Here is a 27,327-nt window from a genome sequence, read left to right as displayed (position 1 = left end):
CAAGTGTAATGATGTTAATAAACATCTTCTGTCTTCTCAGGCTCTTACATAGTACTAAACAAATACCCATTGCATTTGAGGTTTTCGTTAAAAAAAAAAAAAAAAAATGGGTTAAAACTTTGCAACTGTAACCATTCCCCCCCCCCCCCCAGCTATACTCAAAGTGATTTTTAATGCAAAAAAAAAAAAGAAACATCACCCTTTTTGCATAGATTACAAGTATTAAACAGCAAACAATGCTTAAAATATGGATACTCCCTTTAGCAGATATGCACAATCACATGTTAACATAAATAAAGCTTGTATACATTGAACTGTATGGTTATGGCAACAAAAATGAACCTCAACAATCATATTACATGCAATAAATTTAATTTTCCACAGCACAATTGTTATCTCCGTTGTAATAACTAAATTAAAGCATTAACTATCTATTAACAAATGTCTTATCACAACAGAAAGATTATTAATATATTAAATGAGAATTACAAAATTTCTGCACAATGTTAAGAAGAGTACTTGAGTAAAAATTTCTCTTGATTAATTAATATTGATATGTACAGAACCTGTACTGATACATTAAACCCATTTAAATTAAAATAGAAATATTTTGGTTTCCTGAACTTCAAATTAATAGGTTTTACTGCAATAATGCTTTTTTGTCAGTAGAAGCATATGTTCAGAGGCCTATTTACATGTTGTGTGGACTGAAAAACTGGAATAACTCAGGCAGAAGTATGCTCCTGTCCAATAGTGACTAACCACGACCTATTAAAGAGGATTTTAGAAATTCACCTGGCTGTCGACAGGAATCAAACCCAGACCTCTACAAACGCCTGGTGGCAACATATCATGTCGAGAAAGCTGCATGAGGAGACAAGCAGAAAAGGACTCATATTATGCACAATAAAAATAGTATTGCAGTCAAGAAGCATTAACCTTTAAATTTACAATGGAAGAAGATTAATCTCATGTCACTGTAAATTTAAAGATAAGGAACCCAAATTTTGCAATCTTCATTGCAAACTTTAGGCAGATAAAAGAACAAACTGACATGAATTTATCATAAACTGTGCTATATACATATGTATGAAAATATCATTTTAAGCCTCTGTACATTTCTTTAAAATTTACATAATTACAGTATATCCATGAAACAGTCCAAATAAAATTTCAAACAAAATAATAAAAAAAATTGATAAATATAAATAGGATAAAAGCAGATACATCAATGCTGTGTAAAGGCATTATATAGGGTTAATAATTAAATTACAAAAATTAAAAACACTAGTCTCCATGGTAGTGGAAAAAGTGGAAAAGGTTTTCTACATACATAAAGGTACATTCAGTTGATTAAATAACACCGCACTAATGCAATTTTATTTAGCATACCAATGGTTCCTTTATGTAGCAAACTTCCTTTCCAATCTTGGTATCAATAAACTGTTTCATTCTGCAAATATACACAGTCAGAAATATCATTAAATAAATGAACATAATGCTGTGAATGGGAAATTATGATAAATTTTTTAGCAAATCCATCTAAATTTAGTAAATGGAATTCAATGCATATACAAGTGACTGATAATTTTAGAATAATCTCTTCAGAAATCTGAATATTCTTAAGCAAGCCAATTAATTAAATTTACATCAAAACTGCACTTACCAAACAACTGAGCCGCAGGCTTACTGCACCTGGCTCCATAGCCAAGCCAGTACTGCAATCTTTCTATGTTAACAGCTACAAGAATCTCATCATTTTCATTTGGCATAGGATCATAGCTGCCAATCTGTTCTGTTGGCGTTCCTTTAGTATGTGTAGCTCGCGGAATAACCACAATATGATAAAAGGGTCGATTTGTACAGCCTTGCAGAAGTAAGCGTATCACCATTTGTACCTGATGCATGATAATTTTCCTATGGGAAAACATAAGAAAATAAAGATTAAATAATAATAATGTATTTTATTAAAAGACTTATGCTACTTTCATGAAGTGTATCACTAAATAGTCAGACCTCTCTTTAATGAACTTCCATATAGCAAATTTTCTATTTAGCGATCTTATTTGATTTCCCCATGGTCATTACACTGAAAATGGTTTCTGTATAATGAAGAAAATTTCCATATAACGAAATTATTTCGAGAAACCTGGGTGCACATTGTTTGCACCTCCCTTTAGGCAATAGAGCCGATGCTGTTGAAAGCATGAATTAAGAGCTAAAAGGATTTAGAATTAATCCCTTCAGCCTTTAAGAGCTCAAGGATTAATTCTGATGAGCACAAATTAAGAGCCAAAACATTTCACAATTTAGTGGTGCTCGTAAAACCTATTCAACCGCCTCTACCAAGAAGTCAAGCTGGTCAACTGCTATCTGTGTCCACAGCCATTAACAAAGATTAAGGCATAATCCTGAAGCAGACAAAGGCTCTGGTCATTTTGTTTTCTACTGGTAGCACCCTATTAGAGAATTAGGAGAGTGATTTTCCTTTATCTGGGAAATTCATCGGCTGTTTCGCAGAAACGAGTCATCCACACTTTCACCTGTCTGTTTAATGGTAGGTACAAGTGGGTACCTAAATCAGTTTTGTTTTAGCTGCTGTGCAAGTAACCTTACAATGTTTAAGAGAAAATCCTCGAGTGTAGTGAAAAAGTGGAAATGCTTAATAATGTAGATTGGGGCATTAAAAAAAAGAAAAAGAAAGAAAGCAATCACTTTAAAATTTGGTATCACTGCCAGTAATGTGTCAACAATTCTGAACAACTGTTTTGATTCTCAAACTGTTTGAGAAAACGGGACCCAGTCGGAAGCGTGCGAAATTATGCCTGTATGAAGATTTAGATGAAGCCAGTTTTAATTGGGCGAAGTTGATTCAAGAACAAAATATGCTGATACCAAGGCCATTAATAAAAGAAATGGCTAAGGAGTACGCATCTTTTCTCGGACATAAAACTAGTTCTGGTTGGCTGGACAAATTTAAAAAAGTGCCATGGCTTACTCAAAAAAGTTATTTCTGGTGAATGTGGGGTTGTAATAGAAAAAGACTGTACCCATTGGAAAGAAACAGTTTTAAAAAAAATTGTGAAGGACTATGAAGCCCAGCATATTCAACTTTGATGAAACATGTCTATTTTTAAAATGTTTGGCGAACAAGACTGATTTTTGAAAGCGATAAATGAAGTAATGAAAAACTGAAGCTTTTGGTAATAGGCAAAAGTAAACAACCCCGATGTTTCAAAGGAGTAAAGTTGTTAGAGTTGGTTTATAACTATAACAAAAAATCTTGGACGACAAGTGAAATTTTTAAACAGTGGATTTTAAATTTTGATAGAAAGATGTTGAAAGAAAACAGAAAAATTAGTCAATCGTTGACAACTATCCTGCCCACTCTCACTTGGTAATTTCGAAACATACAAGTGTGAAGCTTGTTTTCTTCCTCCCAAATATCTCATCTTCTAAACTGCAGCCAATGGACCAAGGCATTATCAAGAATTTGAAGATGCACTACTGAAGGCACATACTAAAAATAGAAGCAAACCAAACTATAGATTTGCAGATGTGCATATCAGAATTAGTGAAAGTGTGGAGTGTCAAGTTGTGATGGAAACAACAATTAAGAATTGTTTCACAAAAGCAGGTTTTGCTAATATGGAAATTAACAGCGATGGGAGGGATGAACTACTACAAGATATTGAGCACTCTTGGAATTCTTCCCAAGATTGCTCAATAAGTTGGACCAGTGGAGAAATTGTTCTTGACGAATTTTTAGGAGTTGCTAACGATGTCATAGTAGCTGAATATCCGAGTGACTCCAACATTTTGGAGAGTATTCAAAGTACTTTAATCCAGCAAAGTGTAAGGTAACAGTAACACAAAATAACTTAATACACATGGCAGAGTTGAACTAAAGCTTGTAATGGAGGAAAGAGACTTGGGTATTATATGGACATGAAGTTCTCTGAGCATTGTAGACTGGTTGCAAGGAAGGCCCATAGTGTCATATCAGTGATTTATCAAACAATTGTGAGTAGAGATACGGTTGTCATAATCCCATTATATAAGGCTATTGTTAGACCACACTTGGAATACTGTGTTCAAGTATGGAGACCACACCTAAAGAAAGACATTGTGCTTCTTGAAAGGGTCCAAAGATGGGTAACTTGCCTGGTGAGATTGGCAAAAGGGCATCCATATGAGGAAAGACTTCAAATATGTGGGTTGTAGAGCTTGGAAACTAGGCATCTTAGAGGAGACTTGATTGAGGTGTTTAAGGCTCAGAGGCATAAGTAAAATGAATAAGGAGAAATTTTCACGGTTATAAATGATTCTAGAACAAGGGCCATAATTTCAATTTACGGGGGATGATGTTTAGACTGGATTGCAGGAAGTTTTATTTTAGCCAGTGAGTTATAAGTTACTGGAATAAGTTACCTACATGGGTGGTAGAGGCTGACAGGTTGGGGAAATTCAAAGGTCAGCTGGATAATTACCTATGGAAATGCATAGGTTGTCTATTTCCTTTTCTCTTATTATTATTATTTTGTGTTATTTTATTTTATTAATTTTTTTTGGCTGATGCAGCATAAGCTATAGGCTTCCTTGCACCATGTGGACATTGCTAATACTAATAATAACCAGTGACAACATCAATGATGAGCTGGATGAAAATGAGGGCAATATTAAACTTTCCACATGAAATGTTGGCAGCATTTGAAACTTGGCATCGAGGCCTTCAGTGTGAAGAAAATGTGCCAGAAAGTATATTCGAATATTTAAACAAATGCGAACATTTTATAAATGATGTACAGCAAACCAAATATTTTACAAAATTCATAAAAGTGTACTAATATATTGTGTGCATCATGTAAGTCATTTCTTAATATGTATGTATTAATAAATTAATTGTTTTAAAATGTTAAAAAATTTATTCATTCCCACTTATTTCCCATCTTTTACTATATTTCTGAATGTTGGAATTAGTATTTTTCATTGTTGAAAAGGTCATATTTCTTTATAACAAAATTTCTGTTTAAAATTTTTTCAAGTGAACGACCGATTTCATTATATAGAGGTCCAACTGTACCTACTTTATATGAAATTTCCATTTCTAAATCAGTTTATATCCCTTTCTTGTACTTTCATATACAGCATACAGACGTATCTCAATTTACGTCCTTAACTGGTTCTATGGAAGTTGGATATTAAGCAAAAATACATATCAAGGGTCATTTCCCCATAAATAATGCTATAAATAGGTAATTAATCCCTGAACATCTAAAAATTGGACCATATTTTAGTATTACCCTCTCTTAATTAGTTATTGGCACCATAAATATATTACTATCTACACCTTTTTTTAAGTCCTTTAAAATCAGTATTTAGATTGCTAGAAGAATATTAAAAATATTCAATAATACAATTAAACTGAAAGGCTTACTTCACTTGAAGTTGTTACTTGTGTAAACATTTTTTAAAAATTATTCAAATGAACACTTACCTTCATCTATTTTGCTTCCCGAGGACTCCTTTATGCAGTTTTTTGTCTTATCAGGGCACCACGGGGATATACATCTTTCTTTGGGGTGAAAAATTTGTCCACTGATAGATGAATGGAATCTTTATTTTTTTTTCACCATAGAACACTGCGGCATCAATCTCAAACTGCTACTCATCTTACCACTTCATTCAGGATGGGATCATTTGAATAATTTCTTTTATTGCCCCTCTAAATGCTCAAAAACTGATTCAAGATCCTTTGCTGGAGAAATTTAACCAGTGATTCCATTATTTTCCGGGAAAATAATGGAATAACTGGTTAAACAAGCATTGCAGGATCATCTAGACAAAATTGCAGTAATAGTTAAGACACAGCATGGGTTTGTTAAAGGGAGGTATTGTCTGACCAATTTCACTGGATACTATGATGTGGTCACAAAGGAACTGAATGCCAAAAATAATTTTGATATCATATACTTGGATTTCAGAAAAGCTTTTGATACTTGTTGCACATGGAAGACTGCTGTACAAATTGGAGAGATATGGCATTAAAGGTAAGTTGCTACAATGGATAAAGGGATGGTTGAGTGGGAGATGACAGAGAGTGGTAATCAATGGACACTGCTCTTCGTGGACAAATGTTATTAGTGGAGTTCCCCAGGGTTCGGTGTTGGGCCCATTGTTGTTTTGTGTATATTTATCAATGATACTGATGAAGGTATATCAGGTTTAATGTCAAAGTTTGCAGATGATACAAAGGTTGGCAGGTTGTTAACGACAGTACAGACAGTATGCTATTTCAACTGGATCTAGATAAGTTGGCAAATAGGCTGAGAAATGGCAACTGAAGTTTAACATTGACAAATGCAAAGTACTGCATATGGGTAGCAATAACCCAAGAGAAGTGTACCAACTGTGTGGTACTACACTCAGGGAAGTGAAAAAGACCTGGTGGTAATTGTGCAGTCAAATATGAAGTTTGCTAAACAGTGCAGACAGACCGTCAGGGCAGGTCATGGAGTCTTGTCAATGGTATGTAGGAATTTTGCTAGCAGGGACAGGGAGACTTGTGTACAGGTCTGGAGGCCTCATTTTAGGAAGGATGTAGAGTTGCTAGAATGAGTACAAAGAAGGGCAACAAGACTGGTAAAGGAAATAAAGGGGTGCTCTTACCAAGAAATGCTTAAGTTCTGCAAATTGCAGCACCTGGAGAGTAGGCACCTGTGAGGTGATATGGGACAGGCAGTTGGAACGAATGGAAGGGTAAATAGGGAGGTTTTTTTTTTTTTTAATTAATTCTTCAATGCCTCAACATATGAGAATATCAGTTCTTCAACAACATCGTTTGCCAAATCACCAAAGCTCAACTGTTTGCCTAATTGCACAATTTCAGCTTGGATTTGCTCTACAATAGTTCTGTTTTTTCCCAGCCACTATTCATACAGCTGAGGTGTATAAGGCTTGAGCAAGCTGAATGCTGATGGGATTCTTCCTCTCGCTCAGATTAAGAACCTGAGGGGGCACAGATTCAAACTGAGGAAGGACAGTTGGTGAATAGATGTGTAGAAATCTGCCTTTAGCCAGCAGGTAGTTGATTGGTGGAACAGACTTCCATCTTTTGTTGTGGAAGTTGATAGCCTAAATAAATTTAAGGCTGAGATGGACAGGCAGTTGGAACGAATGGAAGGGTAAATAGGGAGGTTTTTTTTTTTTTTAATTAATTCTTCAATGCCTCAACATATGAGAATATCAGTTCTTCAACAACATCGTTTGCCAAATCACCAAAGCTCAACTGTTTGCCTAATTGCACAATTTCAGCTTGGATTTGCTCTACAATAGTTCTGTTTTTTCCCAGCCACTATTCATACAGCTGAAGGAAATTTTTTTACAGGCTTCATCAAAGATACTTATGGGTTTATAGATGCTGAATTTCTTCCATAACTGTTTTAGAGTTAAGAGTTCTTAACAGTTATTCACAGTGATAAAGGGCAGAAAATAATACATCCAACTTGGTGTATTATTTTCTGACAGTCACTCCTAGGTGGTAGATGACTTTCATCAACCGGTGAAATACCACCACTTTGCTTATTGGAGGCTTGAAGTGGTGAAACCCATGTTTAGTCTCTAAAGCAAAGTTTCCGGCATCCCCCCCATACTTCTCCTTCAACCCATGCACGGTACTAAGTACTATATGTTTTGATACCTTTCGTGTTTGGGGTTTTCATAAAAAAAAAAAAAAACAAAGTGAAAAGATTTATCTTTACAGTACTGTACATATTTCATTACTTTGTTTACTTTTGAAAGTAACAACAGTACGAGTTACAAGGGGTGTTTAATAAAGATTTATATTCACCCAGAAGTTGTGATAGAAAGATGAAATTTTTTTGTTTAATACCTTGAAATCTCTATAGCAACCACACAAACATCAAAATTTTCAATCTGACCATTAATTTTTTTTTCTTTGCAATCAATGCTGAATGATGTGATACATCACAATGGATAAAGTGGAATACAGATCAGTGATTCATTTCATCTTTTTGCAAGGGAAAAAAACCCAAAAAAAAATCCATAAAGAAATGGTCACTGGGTTACAGTGTTATTGCACATTGGTATAAACAATTCAAATATGGAAAAACCTCAGTGAATGATGCAGAAATCCCAGTATGCACAATAACTGTTATAACAAAAGAGTGTTGAAAAAATTGAGGCATTATGAGTCATCTTTTCACCTCCCCCACTTCCAAAAGGCAAAGATGCAACCAAGTGCTAGCAAAGTGATACTTTCAGTTGTTTGAGATCAGCATGGTGTACAACTAGGGCTTGCAAACCGGTTTTATAAACCGGTTAAATCTGGTTTTCATATTGAGTTGTTAAAACCGAAACCGAGCTTCTAAAACCGGATTCAAATATTTTTTTAGTTAGCCCTCGAATATAGTTTTTTGTTACGCACATTTTATTTTGTTTGTCTGGATCGTTCAACTGCTTTATGTTTTTTTTTTTTTATTTTAAAGTAACGGTATTCATTGACTCTAGATGAATATACGTCTATACAAAATAAAAGGTATATGAATATAAATGTGCATTCAAAAGACAATCATTGGTCGTTAAGTCTTATTGAGATTAATGGTTCACTTGATAGCAGAAGAACTGAGCAAATTGTGGATGGACACTTGAAGGAATTTGGTTTGAACTTGGATGAGGATATTGTTGCCTGCACCACCGAGCAGCAATGATGATTAAGTTTGGCAAGCAAATTACGCCTAATCATCAACAATGTATAGCCCATTGTATACATCTGTCAGTTATAGATGTACTTTATGAAAAAGCAATCATTTATGGTGCCACAGTCTGAGTCTCCCAAAGACAATGAAAATAATGAAGAAAGTAGTGATGATGAAGAAGTTGAAGAAAGACAGCAAGGCATGCTTTATCAAACCGACTTTACCGATGAGCTCATTTATTTCTTCAATCCAATGGCCAATATTGCACCAACTATTAACAAAGTCAGAAAAATTTGCAAGCTTTTTCGAAAATCGCCTACCAAAAATGACATATTACAAAATTTTGTTAAAGCAAAATTTAATAAGAAAGAATATAAACTTATATTAGATTGCAAGACTAGATGGGATAGCACATTCTATATGATTGAGAGATTTTTGAAATTGAAAAATTGCATTCCAAATGCTCTATGTGCAGTACTGTCAACTGAAGCTGTGTCTGACGATGACTGGAAAATACTTGAATTGCTACGTGAAACTTTGCAACCAGTTGAAATGATTCTGAAGGCTATAACCTCAGAAGATACAGACTTACTTAAAGCAGAGTCTTCAATAGAATTTCTGCTTGCTAAGCTTGATACAACAGAAAACCCATTTACTTTAAAGTTTCACCAAAGCCTTTTGCAGTGTTACAATGCAAGACGAAATTGCCAAACTGTGGCTTTGCTGAGCTATCTACAGAACCCCAAAAAGTTTAGGAAAGAAGATTCAGGTTCAAGAACTTTTGATTTTCCAAGTAAGCAAGTTTTGAAAAAGCATGCTGAAGAGATTTATCAGAGATTATTTGCAAAACATTCAGAAGGAGTCTTAGCGTTGAATGAAGAAACTGAAAATAAACGAACTGTTCTTAGAAGAAAACAAAGACTTGTCTAGTTCCGATGTTGGAGATACACTCATGCTAGAGTATGATAGTGTAATAAAGAGATTAACTGAAGAGCCTTCAAAATACCCGAGTGAATTGGAAATCAGCATAGAATTTAAAATTTTGGAGGCAACTAGCAGTAGAAGTGAAAAGCTGGAGAAAGTTTATAGAGCACTGCTGACCATTAAACCAACAAGTGTCCAATCTGAGAGAGTGTTTTCGATCACTGGTCTCTTTAACACAAAAATAAGATCAAGTCTATCAGGAAAAATGCTTAATATACTGTGTTTTTTAAAGGACCATTTTCAGAAAAAAGCTGAGCAATAAATAGTAAAGTAATTTCCCCAAGCTGTTTTTTTTCACATTATTTTTATTTATTTATTATTATTATTATAGGGCTTATTATTATTTTTTTACTATACAAGAAGATAGTTTTTATTCAAAGGATTTGAATACAATTTGTAATTTTGTATAATCTCAAGCTGGTTACTTTTTTTGGAACATTTTAATTTTTTTATTTTTTTTTACTATAAGAGGTGATAGATTTGGTTTAAAAGATTTGATTACGATTTGTACAATCTACACAAGATAAAATAAATACCTGTGTTATAAGATTTTAATTATTTTCCCTAAGTCTGAGAAAATCGGTTTTAAGAGTAAACTTCGGTTAAACTCTGTTTTGAAATTTCTCGGTTTTATTTCACTGTCATAATACAGTGAAATAAATATGTTTCACTGTATTATGACAGTGAAATAATATTCCAACCTCCTCAAAGTTATGTGCTGTTATAAAAGAAAACACACAGGGAAGGCTGTCAAAAGGTGTGCACCTGCTCCACAATAATGCAGTCACAAAAGAACTGGATGCAGGGAATAACTTTGATATTATATACTTGGATCTTAGAAAGGCTTTTGATACTGTTGCACATGGAAGACTGCTGCACAAATTGGAGCAGTGTGGCATTGGAGGCAAATTGATGCTATGGATAAAGTGGTGTTTGAGGGTGAGAAGACAGAGTAGTAATCAATGGACACTGCTCATCGTGGACTAATGTTATTAGTGAAGTTCCTCAAGGTTCAGTGTTGGGTCCATTATTGTTTTCTGTATTTATAAATGATATTGATTACGGTATATCAAGCTTAATGTCCAAGTTTGCAGACGATACAAAGATTGGCAGGGTTGTTAAGGACACTACTGACGCTATGCTGCTGCAACAGGATCTGGAAAGGTTGAGCAGATGGGCTGAGAGGTGGGAAATGAAGTTTAACATTGACAAATGTAAAGTACTACGTATGGAAAACAGCAACCCCAGAGCAACGTATTTTTTTTTTTTTCCTTGTTAGTTGTTGGCGCATTAGCTTCTATGGCCATAATGCACCTCCAAAGTTTTTTTGCATTTTACTGTGATCCAAGCCCAAGGCGGGAATCGAAACCCGCGACCTTTGGGTTGCCAGGCAGGCACTTTACCTACCTGGCTAGCCCGGTCGGCAAAACATATCAACTGTGTGGTACTACACTGACAGTGGTAGAGAATGAAAAGGACCTGGGGGTAATTGTGCAGGCAGATATGAAGTTTTCTGAGCAGTGCAGATGGACTGCAAGTGTAGCTCATGGTGTCTTGTCAATGATATACAGGAATTTTTCTAGCAAGGATAAGGAAGTGATTATCCCCTTGTATAAGGCAATGGTCAGGCCACACCTCGAGTACTGTATACAGGTCTGGAGGCCTCATTTTAAGAAGGATGTAGAACTGTTGGAACGAATACAGAGAAGGGCAACAAGATTATTGAATGGAACAAAGGGTTGCTCTTACGTAGAAAGGCTTAAGTTTTGCAAATTCAGTGTCTGGAGACTAGGGCACCTGCGAATTGATCTGATTGAGGTGTATAAAGCCTTGAATGGTTTGAGCATGCTCAATGTGGATGGGATTCTTCCTCTTGCTCAGAATAATTACTTGAGAGGGCATAAATTCAAATTGAGGAAAGACGGTTGTAGGATAGATGTGCGGAAGTTTATCTTTAGCCAGCGGGTGGTTGATGGCTTGAACAAACTTCCATCTGGCGTTGTAGAAGTTGATAGCTTAAATAGATTCAAGGCAGAACTTGACAGACATTTGGAGCAAGTGGATGGGTGAAATAAGGGTTTTTTTTTTTTTTTTTGGCTGATGCTATTTAAGCTTGCTTTCTTACATCATGAGCCTTTGCTATTGCTAGTAGTGATGGATGTACATAGCATGTACTTCTTGTTAAGGATTTCAGGTGTGCATGGGCAACAGAACTGGCCAGGCTTGAATAAAATGAAAATTTTGTCCTTCTGTGTATTTTTCAGTCAGCAAAAATTCCAAATGCTATGAGTAAGTGCTATGGCTGCCTTGAGAAACACTATTTTTAAACAAATAACATCGCCAAAAAGCTATTCTGTTTAAAACATCAGATCAACATGAAGTCAGTGTCAAGACCTATTGGTTTTTTTATCATATTGTGGATGGCCTCAATTAGCAAATATCTGGTGGCTCTGAATGAAATGACAAAGAAGTGCCAAGTTACTACACAGTATAAAGAATGCAAACTTTCTATTATTTTAATATAGCAAAAGCTATGTGGTCTATGTATGAAATTAGTATACTGGGAACCAATGTTTTTACAGTTATTTTTACCTGTGTAAAAGTCATACCCTTCAGGTACCAAATGAAACGATCATCATATTAAACACACACACACACAGTGTTTCAAAAGTGATAGTCAGTAATTTAAAGGTGAATTGTACAGACTACAATATGCAAAAAAAAGACTAGTAAACATGGATCCTTAAGTGAATCATTTTTGAGATATTGCACATTTCTAGTTGGGATCCACCACTGACAAGGTGAACTGTACACAGTTGGGATCCACCACTGACTTGTTTGTTTAGGTTAGGCTCATTCTCTCCCTTTCCCAATGCTCTGAGGCATAGCAGGCATACCAGTACTTGTTAAAAGATAGTCAACATGGAAAGAGGTTACAACAACGAAGAGTATATGGACATGCACTTCATGTATGGTAAAGCCAATGGCAGTGCACTCGAGGATGCATGTTTGTACCAAGAAGCATTTCCCTGGCGAAGGCAGCCCAACATGTGCACAGTCATCAGGGTACATCAATCGGGGCCTGAGAGAACATAGGTGCTTTGCACAGAGAACGAGCAGGTAGGCCCGGAAGCATAACACCTGATGTTGAGGAAAGGGTGTTAGAAAGAATAGAACAAAATCTAGGAATTTCAACAAGGAGGGTTGCTCTGCAAGAGTGTGTACTGAGTCATAGCAGTGTGTGGCAAATTTTACATCACCAATTACTGTATCCCTACCATATCCAGCGTGTACAAGCAATACAGACCAACCTTCCAGAGTGCTCCCATAGTTAGTGGCGGATCTTAACAGAAAACGTGCATTATCTCAAAAACAGTTCATTTGCAGCCTGATGTTCATTGGGACTTTTTTGCTTATTTTAGTTTATACTTTTCACCTTTAAATTATTGACCATTTTTGAAACACCCCTCTATGTGTGTGTGTGTGTGTGTGTGTGTGTGTGTGTGTATATATATATATATATATATATATATCAGTCAATTTTATTTAATGGAATCTATCTGTAGGGAATTAGGTGTATAAGGACCAAACTAACAAGTTAGTAAAAATAAACTAGCTTTAGCCTGGAAGGCCTATATAAAATTATATTAAAAATGGAAATAAAAATAAAAAATGATGATGAACAATGAAAATAACAATAAAAAATGATAATAAACAATGAAAATAACATTCTTCCACTTGGTCATCAGTCTATAGCAGACCGATGACCAAGTGGAAGAATGTTACAAGGGATGTAATTTTATTTTCATTGTTTATTATCATTTTTTTGTTGTTATTTTCATTGTTCATCATCATTTTTTATTTTAATTTCCATTAATATAATTTTATAGAGGCATTCCAGGCTAAAGCTAGTTTACTTTTACTAACTTGTTAGTTTGGTCCTTATACACCTAATTCTCTACAGATAGATACCATTAAATAAAACTGACTAATATAATTTCATGCACGTATAATGCTTAATTGCCCTATGTGCATTAGCATTAACATTGCACACCTGACAGGTACCCATTACGGTAAACTTTACCAAATATTTTTATAGTCTTCAGTAAGAATATATATATATAATTTTTTTAAAGCCATATTTTGTAGGGAGAATGACCAATTTGAACAAAAGACTGCTCATTTTAAAGCTAAAATAAAGAATTCGGTGTTTAATAAGTTTTCATTACGTTGCAGATTAACTGGTGACCCACTGAGTGTAGTGAATAATCAACTAACAGCTGAAGAAAGTAAGTCATTCTAAAATGGTACAGAGTATGAAAATATTAGATGTTACACATATATGGTAATGTCAATATAAAATGTACCTACAATAACCCATCTCTGGGATACTGTGTTAGTTTGAAGAACACAGAATTATTCAAAACATTAATGAGGAAAAATATCCAGCAAAAAATAATAACAAGAAGTGCAAAAGCATCCAAGCCATTAAATGTGCATATGATAAATTTCAAACTTATCAATATCATTGATAAATATACAAAACAACAGTGGACCCAACACCAAACCCTGGAGGACTCCACTAATAACATCAGTCCACGAAGAGCAGCATCCATTGATTTCCACTCTTGTCTTCTCCCACTCAACATCCTTTTATCCATTGTAGCAACTTGCCCTTAATACCATACTGCTTCAATTTGTACAGTAGTCTTTCATGTGCAACAGTATCAAAAGCTTTCCTGAAATCCAAGAAAATGATATCAAAACTATTTTTTGCATTCAGCTCCTTTGTAACCACATAAATAATTTAACTAAAATATTTAATTTAAATAAAATAAAAAAATAATTTAACCAGTGACTTCTTCATTTTCCCTAGAACAGAACTTAAACTAACAGGTCTGTAATTACTTGTATCACCCTTTAATCCCCCTTTGTGAATTGGGGATACATTCACACATCTCCAGTCCTTGGGGACTTCTCAAAAGTCCAAGGATGCTTTCATAATTATGGTTTGCTTACCTCCTTGTTGCCTTCCTTAATGTAATTGGATAGATCCATCCACCCCAGGGGCCTTTTATTTTTAACTTCAACAATTTCTCTTCCACTACCCTCTCAGTTGGCTAGTGCAGCACAAGCCCCAAACCTCCTTGCACCATGTGGCTAATAATAATAATACAAAAAAAAAAAAAAAAGGTAGTTGCAAAATGGATTTGCGAAAATTCGCTTTCATTTAAAGAGTAATCAATTGTTCGAATAAACTTCCACCTAACATTGTGGAGATGGGGAGTTTGGATACATTTTAGGAAGAGTTGAACGCGTTATTAGAATGAATGGGGAAATTAAGAGAAGGGTGTTTTTTTTTTTAAGCTGGCTTGGTGTTGTATAAGATTTGCTTCTTTGCATCACGTTGCTGATACTAACACTAAATGAATAATTATGCGAAAGAAATGAAGTTTTAACTTCAACAATTTCTCTTCCACTACCCTCTCAGTTGGCTAGTGCAGCGGTTTGGGGCTTTTACGGTCGCTCTCAGAGTAACACGGAAACTTTTTTTGGCCGGTACAGCATAAGCCTCAGCCTTCCTTGCAACACATGGCTAATAATAATAATAATAATGCTGTCACAGTGCTGCTAAACTCTGGTTGGAAATACAACATGCGACCTTCAATTAATACGAAGCAGCGGCGCCTGAGAGAGAACTGCAAAAAAATAAATTTATCTTAAAGACTACGATAAAAAAAATAATTTCTGCTATTACTACTTTTTTTTTTCCATCGTTAGACAGCCAACTTATCAAAATTACTCACGGTATAAATAAGCACCATTCATAGCCACAAAACACATTCAAGCATTATGTATCAACCTCGACATAACTGCTATCTCTAGATTTCGAGGCTAGCTTACAAAATCCTCTAACAAGTGCGCTTTCGTAGCAACGCAATGGACATGATGGGCTTTAAGCAATGTGATTTTTTTTGTTTAGTTCAAAGAAATATATGTATTTAATTTATATTTTGTATATGAATATTTTTTATAAATAAAAAAATAAATAAATGCGTATATTGTTTCTAGTGTGTTATAAACCCCCCCCCCCCACACACACAAATATGTGCCGCATTGGAATACTGTACTAAGCACACAGAGTAATAATATATCTTACTACTCTGTGGTACTAAGGATCTGGTTTACGCCTGCTGCCCCATAGCATGTAACAACTCAATTGTATTACGGATTTTCATGAAATTTATATTTGGACCTTTTAGAAAGATATGTTGAGCATTCCAAATATCATTAAAATCGGATTAATAGAAATGATACAATTATTATTTATTTGTCCGTTCGTCTGCACGCAATAGCACTTCCCAGTGGATGGATTTTAAGGAAATATTATATTTCGCTCTGTAAGAAAGATTTGTCGACCCTTCCTATTTTCACACCAATTATTTTCTTTTGGAATATATATCACATGGGCTATCCATATATCGTAGCTGAAGCACTGGATATTATGCTTGCTGACATGCGCAGAAACGAAATTTTCACTCTTCGCGCATAAACAGTGCTTTTTTTTTCTTTTAAATTGTGAATTATTAGCGCTTGCTACCGCGCCTGAAATGAAATTCTCGACGCACATTGACTACCTTCCCCCCTTTGTAATGAACTTATATTTTTCAGCAGGTGCACACCTGCTGAAAATTGATTGATTTTTGCTGAACAGCATAATTATTCGTATTTTAATCGATGGATTTTGGCTGCAGTTGAAATTAGTGCATGCAATGCATTCTTTTTAAGGAGCAGAATGACTGTTAAATAGACTGCCCGCAACCCACCTCTGTAATTGATGGTGGCGCGGCTGCCCCACTAGCCTCCTTCCCTCATGAGTAAAGTCCGCAGAAAAAACGCTGCAGAGTTTAGTCTACGCGGCCCTAACTCTACCCAAAAAATCCTTGCACCATATGGCTAATAATAATAAAAATTTCGTGTACCCATAATCGCGAAAAGCGATTTGTCTGTTGTAAGGGGAAAACCGGAGTCAATCCCGGTGAAAAACCTCACGACCACGGTTTGAGATAACAAACTCGATGCCCCTGGGAAAATTCCCATAGGGGTAGCAGCTGGAATCGACCCTCGATCAGCTCTCAGCAAGCCGGCAACATTGCCACAAGGCTACCGTATTCCATCGCTTTAATTTTACTATTCAGTAAAATTATTTAATTTTACCTTCTAAGTGGGAAGCATTCAAGGAATTAATCGTGGATCTACTAAAAGTTTCATACCTATTAAGAAATTTTGTTCAAGGTTTAGGCCTAAATGGTTATCAAATGAACTAATGAGACTCGTAACAGAAGAAAAATGCATGGGATGCATATAAATTATCAAGCGACTCAGAAGCCTGTGGCAGATATAAGTTAGTCTGTAATCAGGTCACAAAGGAGTTTAGGCAGGCAAAGGCAGATTACAAGAAAACCTTGGCAAAAGATGCTAAGAAAAACAGCAAGAATTTCTTTACTTATATAAACTCTAAAAGGAAGGGGATGAATCTGATTGGTCCACTTGACATCGATGGTTCGACTGTTGATGATTCTTCTCAGATGGCAAACAAACTGAATGAGTATTTTGCATCTATATTCACACGTGAGGAATTATTGTTTGAAAATGGCAGAAGGTTATCAAATTGTAGCAGGGTACTTAATGATTTTGTAATAACTGAGAGCAAAGTGGAGGAGAAATTGTTGAAGCTAAACATAAGAAAAGCACCTGGGGTGGATGGGAACTATCCAGTTATATTAAAGGAGGTGGCAAAGCAACTAAGCAAACCCTTAGCCATAATTATGAGAGCATCCTTGGACTCAGGGGAGGTTCCCACGGACTGGAGATGTGCAAATGTATCCCCAATTCGCAAAGGGAGATCTAAGGGTGACACGAGTAATTATAGACCAGTTAGTTTAACTTTTGTTCCGGGTAAAATAATGGAGTCACTAGTTAAAGATCCATTGCAGGATCATCTAGCCAAGACTGCATCAATAATTCAGACACAGCATGGGTTTGTTAAGGGAAAGTCTCGTCTGACAAATTTGATTGGTTATTATGATGTGGTTACAAAGGAACTGGATGCAAAAAATAATTTTGATATCATATATTTGGATTTCAGGAAAGCTTTTGACACTGTTGCGCATGGAAGACTATTGTACAAATTGGAGCAGAATGGTATTAAGGGTAAGTTGCTACAATGGATAAAAGGATGGTTAAGTGGGAGAAGACAAAGGGTGGTAATCAATGGGTGCTGCTCTTCGTGGACTAATGTTATTAGTGGAGTCCCACAGGGTTCGGTGTTGGGTCCACTGTTGTTTTGTATATTTATCAATGATATTGATGAAGGTATATCAGGCTTAGTGTCAAATTTTGCAGATGATACAAAGGTTGGCAGGGTTGTTAATGACAGTAATGGCAGTGTGCTACTGCAACAGGACCTAGATAATTTGGGCAGATGGGCTAAGAAGTGACAACTGAAGTTTAACCTTGACAAATGCAAAGTACTGCATATGAGTAGAAGTAACCCGAGAGAAAAGGGAAAGAAAAGAGAAAGGGAAAAGGGAAAGGGAAACTGTGTGGTACTACACTTGAGGTGGTAAAAAATGAAAAAGATCTGGGAGTATTTGTGCAGTCAGATATAAAGTTTTCTGAGCAATGCAGACAGGCTGTCAGGGCAGGTCATGGGGTTTTGTCAATGATATATAGGAATTTTGCTAGCAGGGAAAAGGAGGTGATTTTCCCTCTGTATAAGGCGATGGTCAGGCCACGCCTTGAGTACTGCGTACGGGTCTGGAGGCCTCATTTTAGGAAGGATGTCGATTTGCTTGAGCATGTACAGAGAAGGGCAACAAGATTGGTGAGGGGAATGAAGGAATCCTCTTACCAAGAGTGTCTTGAGTTCTGCAAATTGCAGTGGCTGGAGACTAGGCACCTCCGCGGTGATCTGATTGAGGTGTATAAGGCCTTGAATGGGTTGAGCACGCTGAATTCTGATGGGATCCTTCCACTTGTTCAGATTACAAACCTAAGGGGGCATAAATTCAAATTAAGAAAAGACAGATGTAGAATAGATATGCGGAAATTTGCCCTTAGCCAGCGGGTGGTTAATTTCTGGAACAAACTTCCATCTGTCGTGGAAGTTGATAGGTTGAATAAATTTAAGGAGGAACTGGACAGGCATTTGGAGGGAATGGTGTGATTTTTTTTTTTTTTTTTTGGCTCATGCTGCATAAGCTTGCTTTCTTGCATCACATGCCACTACTATTACTATTTCACATCACATTTCTCATCAGTCGCGTGGGTAGTGTGACGTCATTGCTAAACTTCAGTTACTTCCATTGTGGGTTGCCGCTACATATGTTTTCATATCAAAAAACAAATATAGCCTGTATTTGTTTTTTTATTACACAGAAATACCACATCATATGGGTATTTCTGTGAAATAATAATAATACATAGTTCTTTTAACAATAAAAATACTATAATTAAATATATTTTTCTGCGGAGTGAATATTTTTTAATAATTCTTCATTATCATTATTTGCTATTTCTTTGTACAGTTCTTCAGAAGTATTAGCAAAATTGCAATTATTATTTTTATTAGCGATATTGTGCAAGGAAGCCTGAGGCTTATGCTGCACCAGCCAAAACAAAATTTCAGAGTTACCCTGAGAGAGAGAGAGAGAGAGAAGTAGAAGGGAATCATCAAGAAAGAGAAGAATGATGATATCCAGCTCAGGACCCTGGGTGTGCTCACTTGCCCCATCTATGAGACAAAATATGTCGTAAGGATGCAGAATAAAATAAAAAAATGCAAAATCGTGATTTATAATAAAAGCATGGAAGCTACATGTCCAATCTCTGACATTTTCAGCGATACAATGCAATGCGGGGAAACGACCTAAATCCGGGATGTCTGATCACTTTAATATATCACATAGTGTAAAAAAATTAGAGGTCCTAAAGTCTCGAAACTTTATTAGACAATGTTGAACAGACAACTTGAGTAGTCGAGACCCGTAAATTTAACGGGTCTCAACTACTCAAGTTGTCTGTCTTAAATAGATTCAAGGCATAACTAGACAAACATTTGGAGCGAGTGGATGGGTGAAATTTGAAGGGTTTTTTTTTTTTTTTTTCCCTTTTTTGGCTGATGCTATATAAGCTTGCTTTCTTGCATCATTTCCAGCAATCAACTACCCGCTGGCTAAAAGCAAACTTCAGCATATATATTCTACAACTATCTTTCCTCAATTTGAATCTATGCCCCCTCAGGTTCTTAGTCTGAGTAAGCGGAAGTATCCCATCAGCATTGAGCCTACTCTAACCATTCAAGGCCTTATACACCTCAATCAGATCACCTCGCAGGTGCCTAGTCTCCAGATGCTGCAACTGACAGAATTTAAGCCTCTCCTGATAAGAGAATCCCTTTGTTCCTCTCACCAATCCTGTTGCCCTTCTCTGTACTCATTCTAGCTACTCTACATCCTTCCTAAAATGAGGCCTCCAGACCTGTACACAGTACTCAAGGTTTAGTCTGACCATTGCTTTATACAAAGGTATAATCACCTCCTTGTCTGCTAGCAAAATTTCTATATATCATTGACAAAACTCCATAACCTGCTCTGGCAGCCTGTCTGCACTGCTTAGAGAACTTCATATCTGACTGCACAATTATCCCCAGGTCTTTTTCATTCTCCACCTCCCTGAGTGTAGTACCACACAGTTGGTACGTTTCTCTTGGTTTACTGCCACCCATATGCAGTACTTTGCATTTGTCAATATTAAACTTCAGTTGCCCTTTCTCAGCCCATCTACCTAACTTTTCTAGATCCTGTTGCAGTAACATATTATCTTTACTATCATTAACAACCCTGTGTCATCTGCAAATTTGGACATTAAGCCTGATATACCTTCATCGATATCATTAATAAATACATAAAACAACAATGGATCCAGCACCGAAACCAGAGGACTGCAATGGCTCATACTGCAAGTGCCAGGTTTTATCCATTGTGAAAAGGTTGCCCTTTTAAAGACTTGACAAGTAATTGTAAAGGTTTTGGTGTTGGTTCATCTACTTGCCCAGGGCAGATTAAAGTCTTTGTAAGCTCTAAGCATTCTTGTAATTGTGGGCCCACATAGATAAAGATATAAATATTTGCATTGTTTAAAATGTATAGGTTCCATAATGTTATTATAAGTCTTCAACATTTATATTATTGTAATAAAAAGCTCTTGTAATGTAATTCAGTTAAAGCAAATTATAAGCAGGAGTTTTTTTTTTGAGTCATCTAGGATTTCTTAAAAATTTTTCATAGGACCTTGGAGCTGTGCCCAATGGATACTGCTGATAACCACCCCTTAGTCTTGTATGGTATGTTTTGGAAGGGTAAAAAATTGTATTTACACCGTGGTGTAATATATATATATGTATATTTTTTAAACTAAATGCTTTGGGAACAGGAGGTTCTTTCTCAGATCTAACAAAAACATAAGAGATATAGATTAAACGTCAAGAGGTTAAGTTGCAGACCACCAAATCAGAAATTTTGTTTTTAGGCAAAGAATAATTATACTTAGGCTTAATTGCTATTATTATAGGTCACTGGGTTGCTTAGTTCCTTCCATTGTTCAGACTTTAGCAGCATATCTTGCATACACTAATGCAAGGTGCCATGAGCTGTTTCCTTGTATATAATATGAATATATGTCTGGCGAAAAATATTTATAAAAATGACAAAAGCATTTGCTTATTGCTTATTTAAAGGGGAGAAAAACTTAATTCTAGTAAAGAGCATAATTGGTATACAGGAATATTCAACCCAAAATTCATCATTAATCACATTTTTATTGATAACAAAAATATTTTTTTTTTGGGGGGGGGAGAAATACTAATTTTCTTAATGACAGAATTTAATTAAGTACATTCTCAATATAGGACCAGTGCAGGTAGTTGCCAATTCTTCTTAGGGTTTCCAGGTGACCCACAAAAACTGGAACCATGAATAATGACATTATTATTATCAGCCATATGGTACAAGGAAGCCTGAGGCTTATGCTGCACCAGCCAAAAAAGAAAATTACTGATTTACCCTGAGAGAGAGAGAGAGAGAAGTAGAAAGGAATCACCAAGAAAGAGAAGAATAATGATATACAGCTCAGGACCCTGGGTTTGCCAAGCCCATACCCACCAGATGTGATCCCCTGGGGTTATGTGAGCATCCTTGGACTCAGGGGAAGTCCCGACAGATTGGAGATGTGCAAATGTATCACAGATACAACAGAAAAACTTTTATTTTCTGTCCATAGAAATTGAAATTTCACTGAACTTTTATTATTTTAGCTATGTGAGAAAAGTAAAAATTACAGAATACAATTCAGCCTAAACAGCTGCAATGGATGCAAAATTTATGTTACAAATTTTAAACAAACAAATTGAGCAAATACCAAACACAAGTCTGATATTTACTTGATTTGCTCACCAGACAGCAAGCTCAGAGATCAGAAACCTGGAAACCCTAAATCCAAAAAGGAGGATGTCAGTTTTTTCAGTATGAAATATGGATTTTGGAAATATAACAATAATTATAAAAATTTTTTTAATATTTTGGAAATATATAATATTTAAAAAACAACTATGTTATGAAAATTTGATGTATTTCTTTGATCCAGCTTGTTTTTCAATTACAGTGCTTGATAAAGTCATCATTTCCTTTATTTAATACTTCAGTATGGCACCTAAACAATAAACAGTAGTAGTAGTAAGGCGCCTCCGTAGCCAGGTGGGAAGGAGCAGCAGTGCGTAGCACATTCTTCTTGATTAGACCGGGGTTCGAGCCCGTCACCACCAAATACGGAGGATGCGGAAAGGTCAGGGTATGACCACCGCATCTCCCGGAGCAATATGGCCTTAGTTGCTAATGCTCCTAAAAACCAAATAGCAACAACAATAAACAGTATGCATAATGTTGACCTTTGCTACTGATTTTCACTCAAGGGTATTCTTTTACCTATAGTTCTGAGTATGATGCTGATCATTTCGGCATTTTTAATATGGGCACACAGTAAACAATAAAACACTAAGTACAGGGTTGTTAAAATTAAAGTATCCCTATGTAGAAGGCTCTGGAGCAAGTTCTAAGGCTCGTACTGAAGAGAAATTTGGACAACAGGTACAATAAAGAATGCACTCACCATTTATTGGAAAAAAAAATTAGTTACAAAATTTGTCACCATATGGCACTGTGTGACTGAATAGCACATAACTTACGTTACATAACATATGCAAATAAAGTAAGTTATAGCCACAGTGCCACTACTCAGCTCTACTGTACTGTATAATTGCCTGACCACTTTGATTGGATACTATGATGCAGTCACAAAAGAACTGGATGTAGGGAATAACTTTGATATTATATATTTGGATCTTAGAAAGGCTTTTGATACTGTTGCACAAGGAAGACTGCTGCACAAATTGGAGCAGTGTGGCATTGGAGGCAAATTGCTGCTATGGATAAAGGGATGGTTGAGGGGGAGAAGACAGAGAGTGGTAATCAGTAGACACTGCTCATCGTGGACTAATGTTATTAGTGGAGTCCCTCAGGGTTCAGTGTTGGATCCATTATTGTTTTCTGTATTTATAAATGATATTGATGATGGTATATCAAGCTTAATGTCCAAGTTTGCAGATGATACAAAGGTTGGCAGGGTTGTTAAGGACACTACTGACGCTATGCTGCTGCAACAGGATCTGGAAAGGTTGAGCAGATGGGCTGAGAGGTGGCAAATGAAGTTTAACATTGACAAATGTAAAGTACTACATATGGGAAACAGCAACCTCAGAGCAATGTATCAACTCTGTGGTACTACACTGACAGTGGTAGAGAATGAAAAGGACCTGGGGGTAATTGTGCAGACAGATATGAAGTTCTCTGAGCAGTGCAGACGGGCTGCAAGAGTAGCTCATGGTGTCTTGTCAATGATATACAGGAATTTTTCCAACAGGGATAAAGAGGTGATTATTCCCTTGTCAATGGTCGGGCCACACTCTGAGTACTGTATACAGGTCTGGAGGCCTCATTTCAAGAAGGATGTAGAGCTGCTGGAACGAGTACAGAGAAGGGCAACAAGATTAGTGAATGGAACAAAGGGTTGCTCTTACGAAGAAAGGCTTACGTTTTGTATATTACAGTGTCTGGAGACTAGGCACCGGCGAGATGATCTGATAGAGGTGTATAAAGCCTTGAATGGTTTGAGCATGCTCGATGCTGATAGGATTCTTCCTCTTGCTCAGAATAATCACCTGAGAGGGCATAAATTCAGGTTGAGTAAGGATAGATGTGTGGAAATTTGCCTTTAGCCAGCGGGTAGTTCGTTGGTGGAACAGACTTCCGTCCTTTGTTGTGGAAGTTGATAGCCTAAATAAATTTAAGGCTCAGCTGGACAGGTATTTCAAATGAATGGAGGGGTGAAATGGAAGTGGGTTTTTCTTTCTTTTTTTTTTTGGCTGATTCTGCATAAGCTTGCTTTCTTGCATCATATGCCTCTACTAATACTAATAAAAGCAAAGCAGTCTCTTCAAAATCATACAGTAGATGTTTGCCTGCACTACAGCAGCAATGCCAACAACATTGCAGGAAAAGGCACTATTAGTGAAATTGTACTATCAGAACAGCAAAAATGCAGCTGGGGCTATCAGAGAATTCAGTGTCAGAAGTGCAGAAGGTGTGAACCTATGACTGTTTGTGCTGTCTGCAAAATTTGAAGCAACAGGACTTCTTGGTGTTCAACCAGGTAGAGGTTGAAAACGAGTGGACTCCTCTCATGTTGAAGATGCGGCTATGGCTGTCGTGGATTTATCAAGTCAATCTCCATATGGTAGTGCAAGTGTGTCAGCTGTTTCTCGTGAAGTGGACATGCATTTTTTCACTGTAAGACTAGTAATGTGTCAGGTGTTGTGGTACTATCCTTACAGGATGCACATGCTACAGCAGCTAAAGCATGGTGATGCAGATATTTGTTTCACAAACGCACTTCAGTTTCTGGTGTGAATGACAGTGGATATCACTTGGCCATGGAACATCCTTTGGAGTGATGAAGCCCACTTCTGCTTAAATGGACAAGTGAATATGCACAACTGTTGCATTTGGGCAACAGGAGACCCTCGAGTTATCCAAGAGATCCCATTGCATTCTCCAAAAGTGACAGTGTGGTGTGGATTTATGGCCACATTGATGATTGGGCGATATTTTTCTGAACAGGTAACACAGACTGGACCCCGCACCTGCTCCGTCACTGGACAACAATATTATGAAACGTTGGCAAATTCCGCAATACCAGAGCTGCATCAACGTGGGTGCCTTCAGGATACCATATTCATGCAAGATGGTGCGCCACACCACACCCACCGTTGTGTCCAAAGATTGCTAAAGCAACATTTTACAGAAAAATGGGTCATCAGCCGTTGTTTCCACACATCTTGGCCACCCTGATCAGTGGACCTCACCCCATGCGACTTCTGGTTGTGGGGTTTTTTGAAGAACCAGGTGTATAGGGAAGGATGTCAAATTCTGGCAGATCTGAAGGACAGCATTAGAAGTCATGTGCTGGCTATTCCAGTTGACATGTTACTTTCTGCTGTAAAAAATGCTGTTCTTCGAATGGAAACTGTAGTTTACAAAAATAGAGGTCACATTGAACAATCGTAGTGCTGTTCAAGTGATTTGTATTGCCACAGCACCATATAGTGACAAAAATTTTTAACTAATTTTTTTTTCCAATAAATGGCGAGCGCATTGTTTATTGTACCTGTTGTCCAAATTTCTCTTCAGTACAAGCCTTAGAACTCACTCCAGAGCCCTATACATATGGATACTTTAATTTTAACAACCCTGTATAACACTTAGCAGTAATGTAAAGCTTGCTAACCATTATATTATACACTTGACACGTGAGAGTGCATGCAATTGCTGTGGTTCGAACAGAAAGGAGACTACACTGTGTATGTGAAAGCATCAATTGACAGTTGATATGCACTGTACTCCAAAAGAAAGAAATTGCATGAAGACAAACTTTAGAATAAATACACTCAGAATGAGCCTAACTTGGAGGAATCTGACAGAACTGCCATAAACTGTTCACTTGAATTTGTTTATTTTATATCAACTTGGAAAGCCAGACAACTGACATCTGTAAAGGGATGCTTTTTCGGAAAACCAGACTATCTGCTTAAGCCTGATATGTGGCAACCCTAATTATTATTATTATTATTATTAGTCCTGTGGTGCAAGGAAGCCTGAGGCTTATGCTGCACCAGCCAAAAAAAAAAAAAAAAAAATTCCCAAGTTACCCTGAGAAAGAGAGAGAAGTAGAAAGGAATCACCAAGAAAGAGAAGAATGATGATATCCAGCTGATTTTGTAAGTTAAATAGGTAGATATTTCTTTGTAATATGATAGCTCGTATGGGTTTTAATGGTCAAATTGTTTGTTTTGAATGGTGAAAAACATGAATCCGTGGAAAAAGCCCTATACATCTTCCTGAGACTAATTCAGTCTCGGGATGAAAATAATCACTGAGTGGCCACACTGATGGTATGACAATGATATGAAGTTCTCTGAGCAATGCAGATAAGCAGCCAGGACAGCTCATGGAGTTTTGTCAATGATAAACAGGAACTTTGCTAGCAGGAATAAGAAAGTGACTATCGTGCTATATGAGGCAATGGTTAGGCTGCACCTTCGACACTGCATACAGGTCTGGAAGCCTCATTTTAGGAAGGATGTAGGTCTGCTGGAATGAGTACAGAGAAGGGCAGTGAGATTGGTGAAGGGAATGAAAGGGTGAGCTTAACAAGAAAGGCTTCAGTTCTGCAATTGCATCTGGAGACTAGGCACCTGCAAGGTGATCTGATTGTGGAGTTTAAGGGTGTGAATGAATTGAGCAAGCTCAGTGCTGATGGGATTCTTTCTCTTGCACAGACTACACGAATGAGGAGATATAAATTCAAATTGAGGAAGGATGGTTACAGGATAGATGTCCAGAGGTTTGCCTTCAGTCAGTGGGTTGTTGTTGGAAAAAACTTCCATCTGCTGTTGTGGAAGTGGATAGTTTGAATAAATTCAAGAAAGAACTAGACAAATTATTGGAGGGGATGGACAGGTGATGTAGGAGGGTTTTTTTCTTGTACCATATGTGACCACCACCACCATGCACATTGATAGTATTCAAACTTGGGCCTTTCCAAACAGTAGGTGCATGTTATATGTGACGGCACTTCTTTCAAACAAAAAAAATAATAAATAGTTCTACACTAGAAGTACTAATGTGGAATCTCAAGCAAATATTTAAACATGCATGTTTGATTGCACAAGATAAATAACCATGTAAATTTCTCTGAATTGCTTTCCAGACAAAAAATCCAAAGTGATGATTTGACTTCCTTCCGAATTATAGTATGTCTGTATATATATTTGAAGATTTAAGTAAAAAAAACATTGATCTTTATTGTTATTAAGTTTAATGACATAAATTGCAACACGAATAAATAACACTGGACAAGTTTTCAATATTTTTTTGTTTCTTTGATGAAAGTA

The 27,327-nt window shown here is 36.5% G+C and overlaps 1 protein-coding gene across 2 annotated transcripts in view; it reads right to left on the bottom strand.

Moving 5' to 3' along the window:
• Positions 1-15,621, bottom strand: part of mRpS16 (mitochondrial ribosomal protein S16) — a 28,073-nt gene extending 12,452 nt beyond the window's left edge. The window contains exons 1-2 of one of the 2 annotated variants that reach the window (XM_090377227.1): positions 15,509-15,621; positions 1,667-1,917 (exon numbers count right to left, since the gene is read on the bottom strand). In XM_090377227.1, coding sequence (XP_090233353.1) covers positions 1,667-1,907 — 241 coding nt within the window. In that variant the 5' untranslated portion in view covers positions 1,908-1,917; positions 15,509-15,621. Of the gene's footprint in view, positions 1-1,666; positions 1,918-14,720; positions 14,835-15,508 lie in introns of those variants that run through there. The other variant, XM_090377228.1, reaches the window with a different exon arrangement.
• Between the last annotated feature and the right edge of the window lie 11,706 nt (positions 15,622-27,327).

This window comes from Mastigoproctus giganteus, chromosome 7 (assembly GCF_048544385.1).
Source record: "Mastigoproctus giganteus isolate SK-2022 chromosome 7, ASM4854438v1, whole genome shotgun sequence".
Classification (NCBI taxonomy): domain Eukaryota; kingdom Metazoa; phylum Arthropoda; class Arachnida; order Uropygi; family Thelyphonidae; genus Mastigoproctus; species Mastigoproctus giganteus.
Note: the sequence above shows the minus strand (reverse complement) of the source record. Positions and strands in the feature narration are given on the sequence as shown.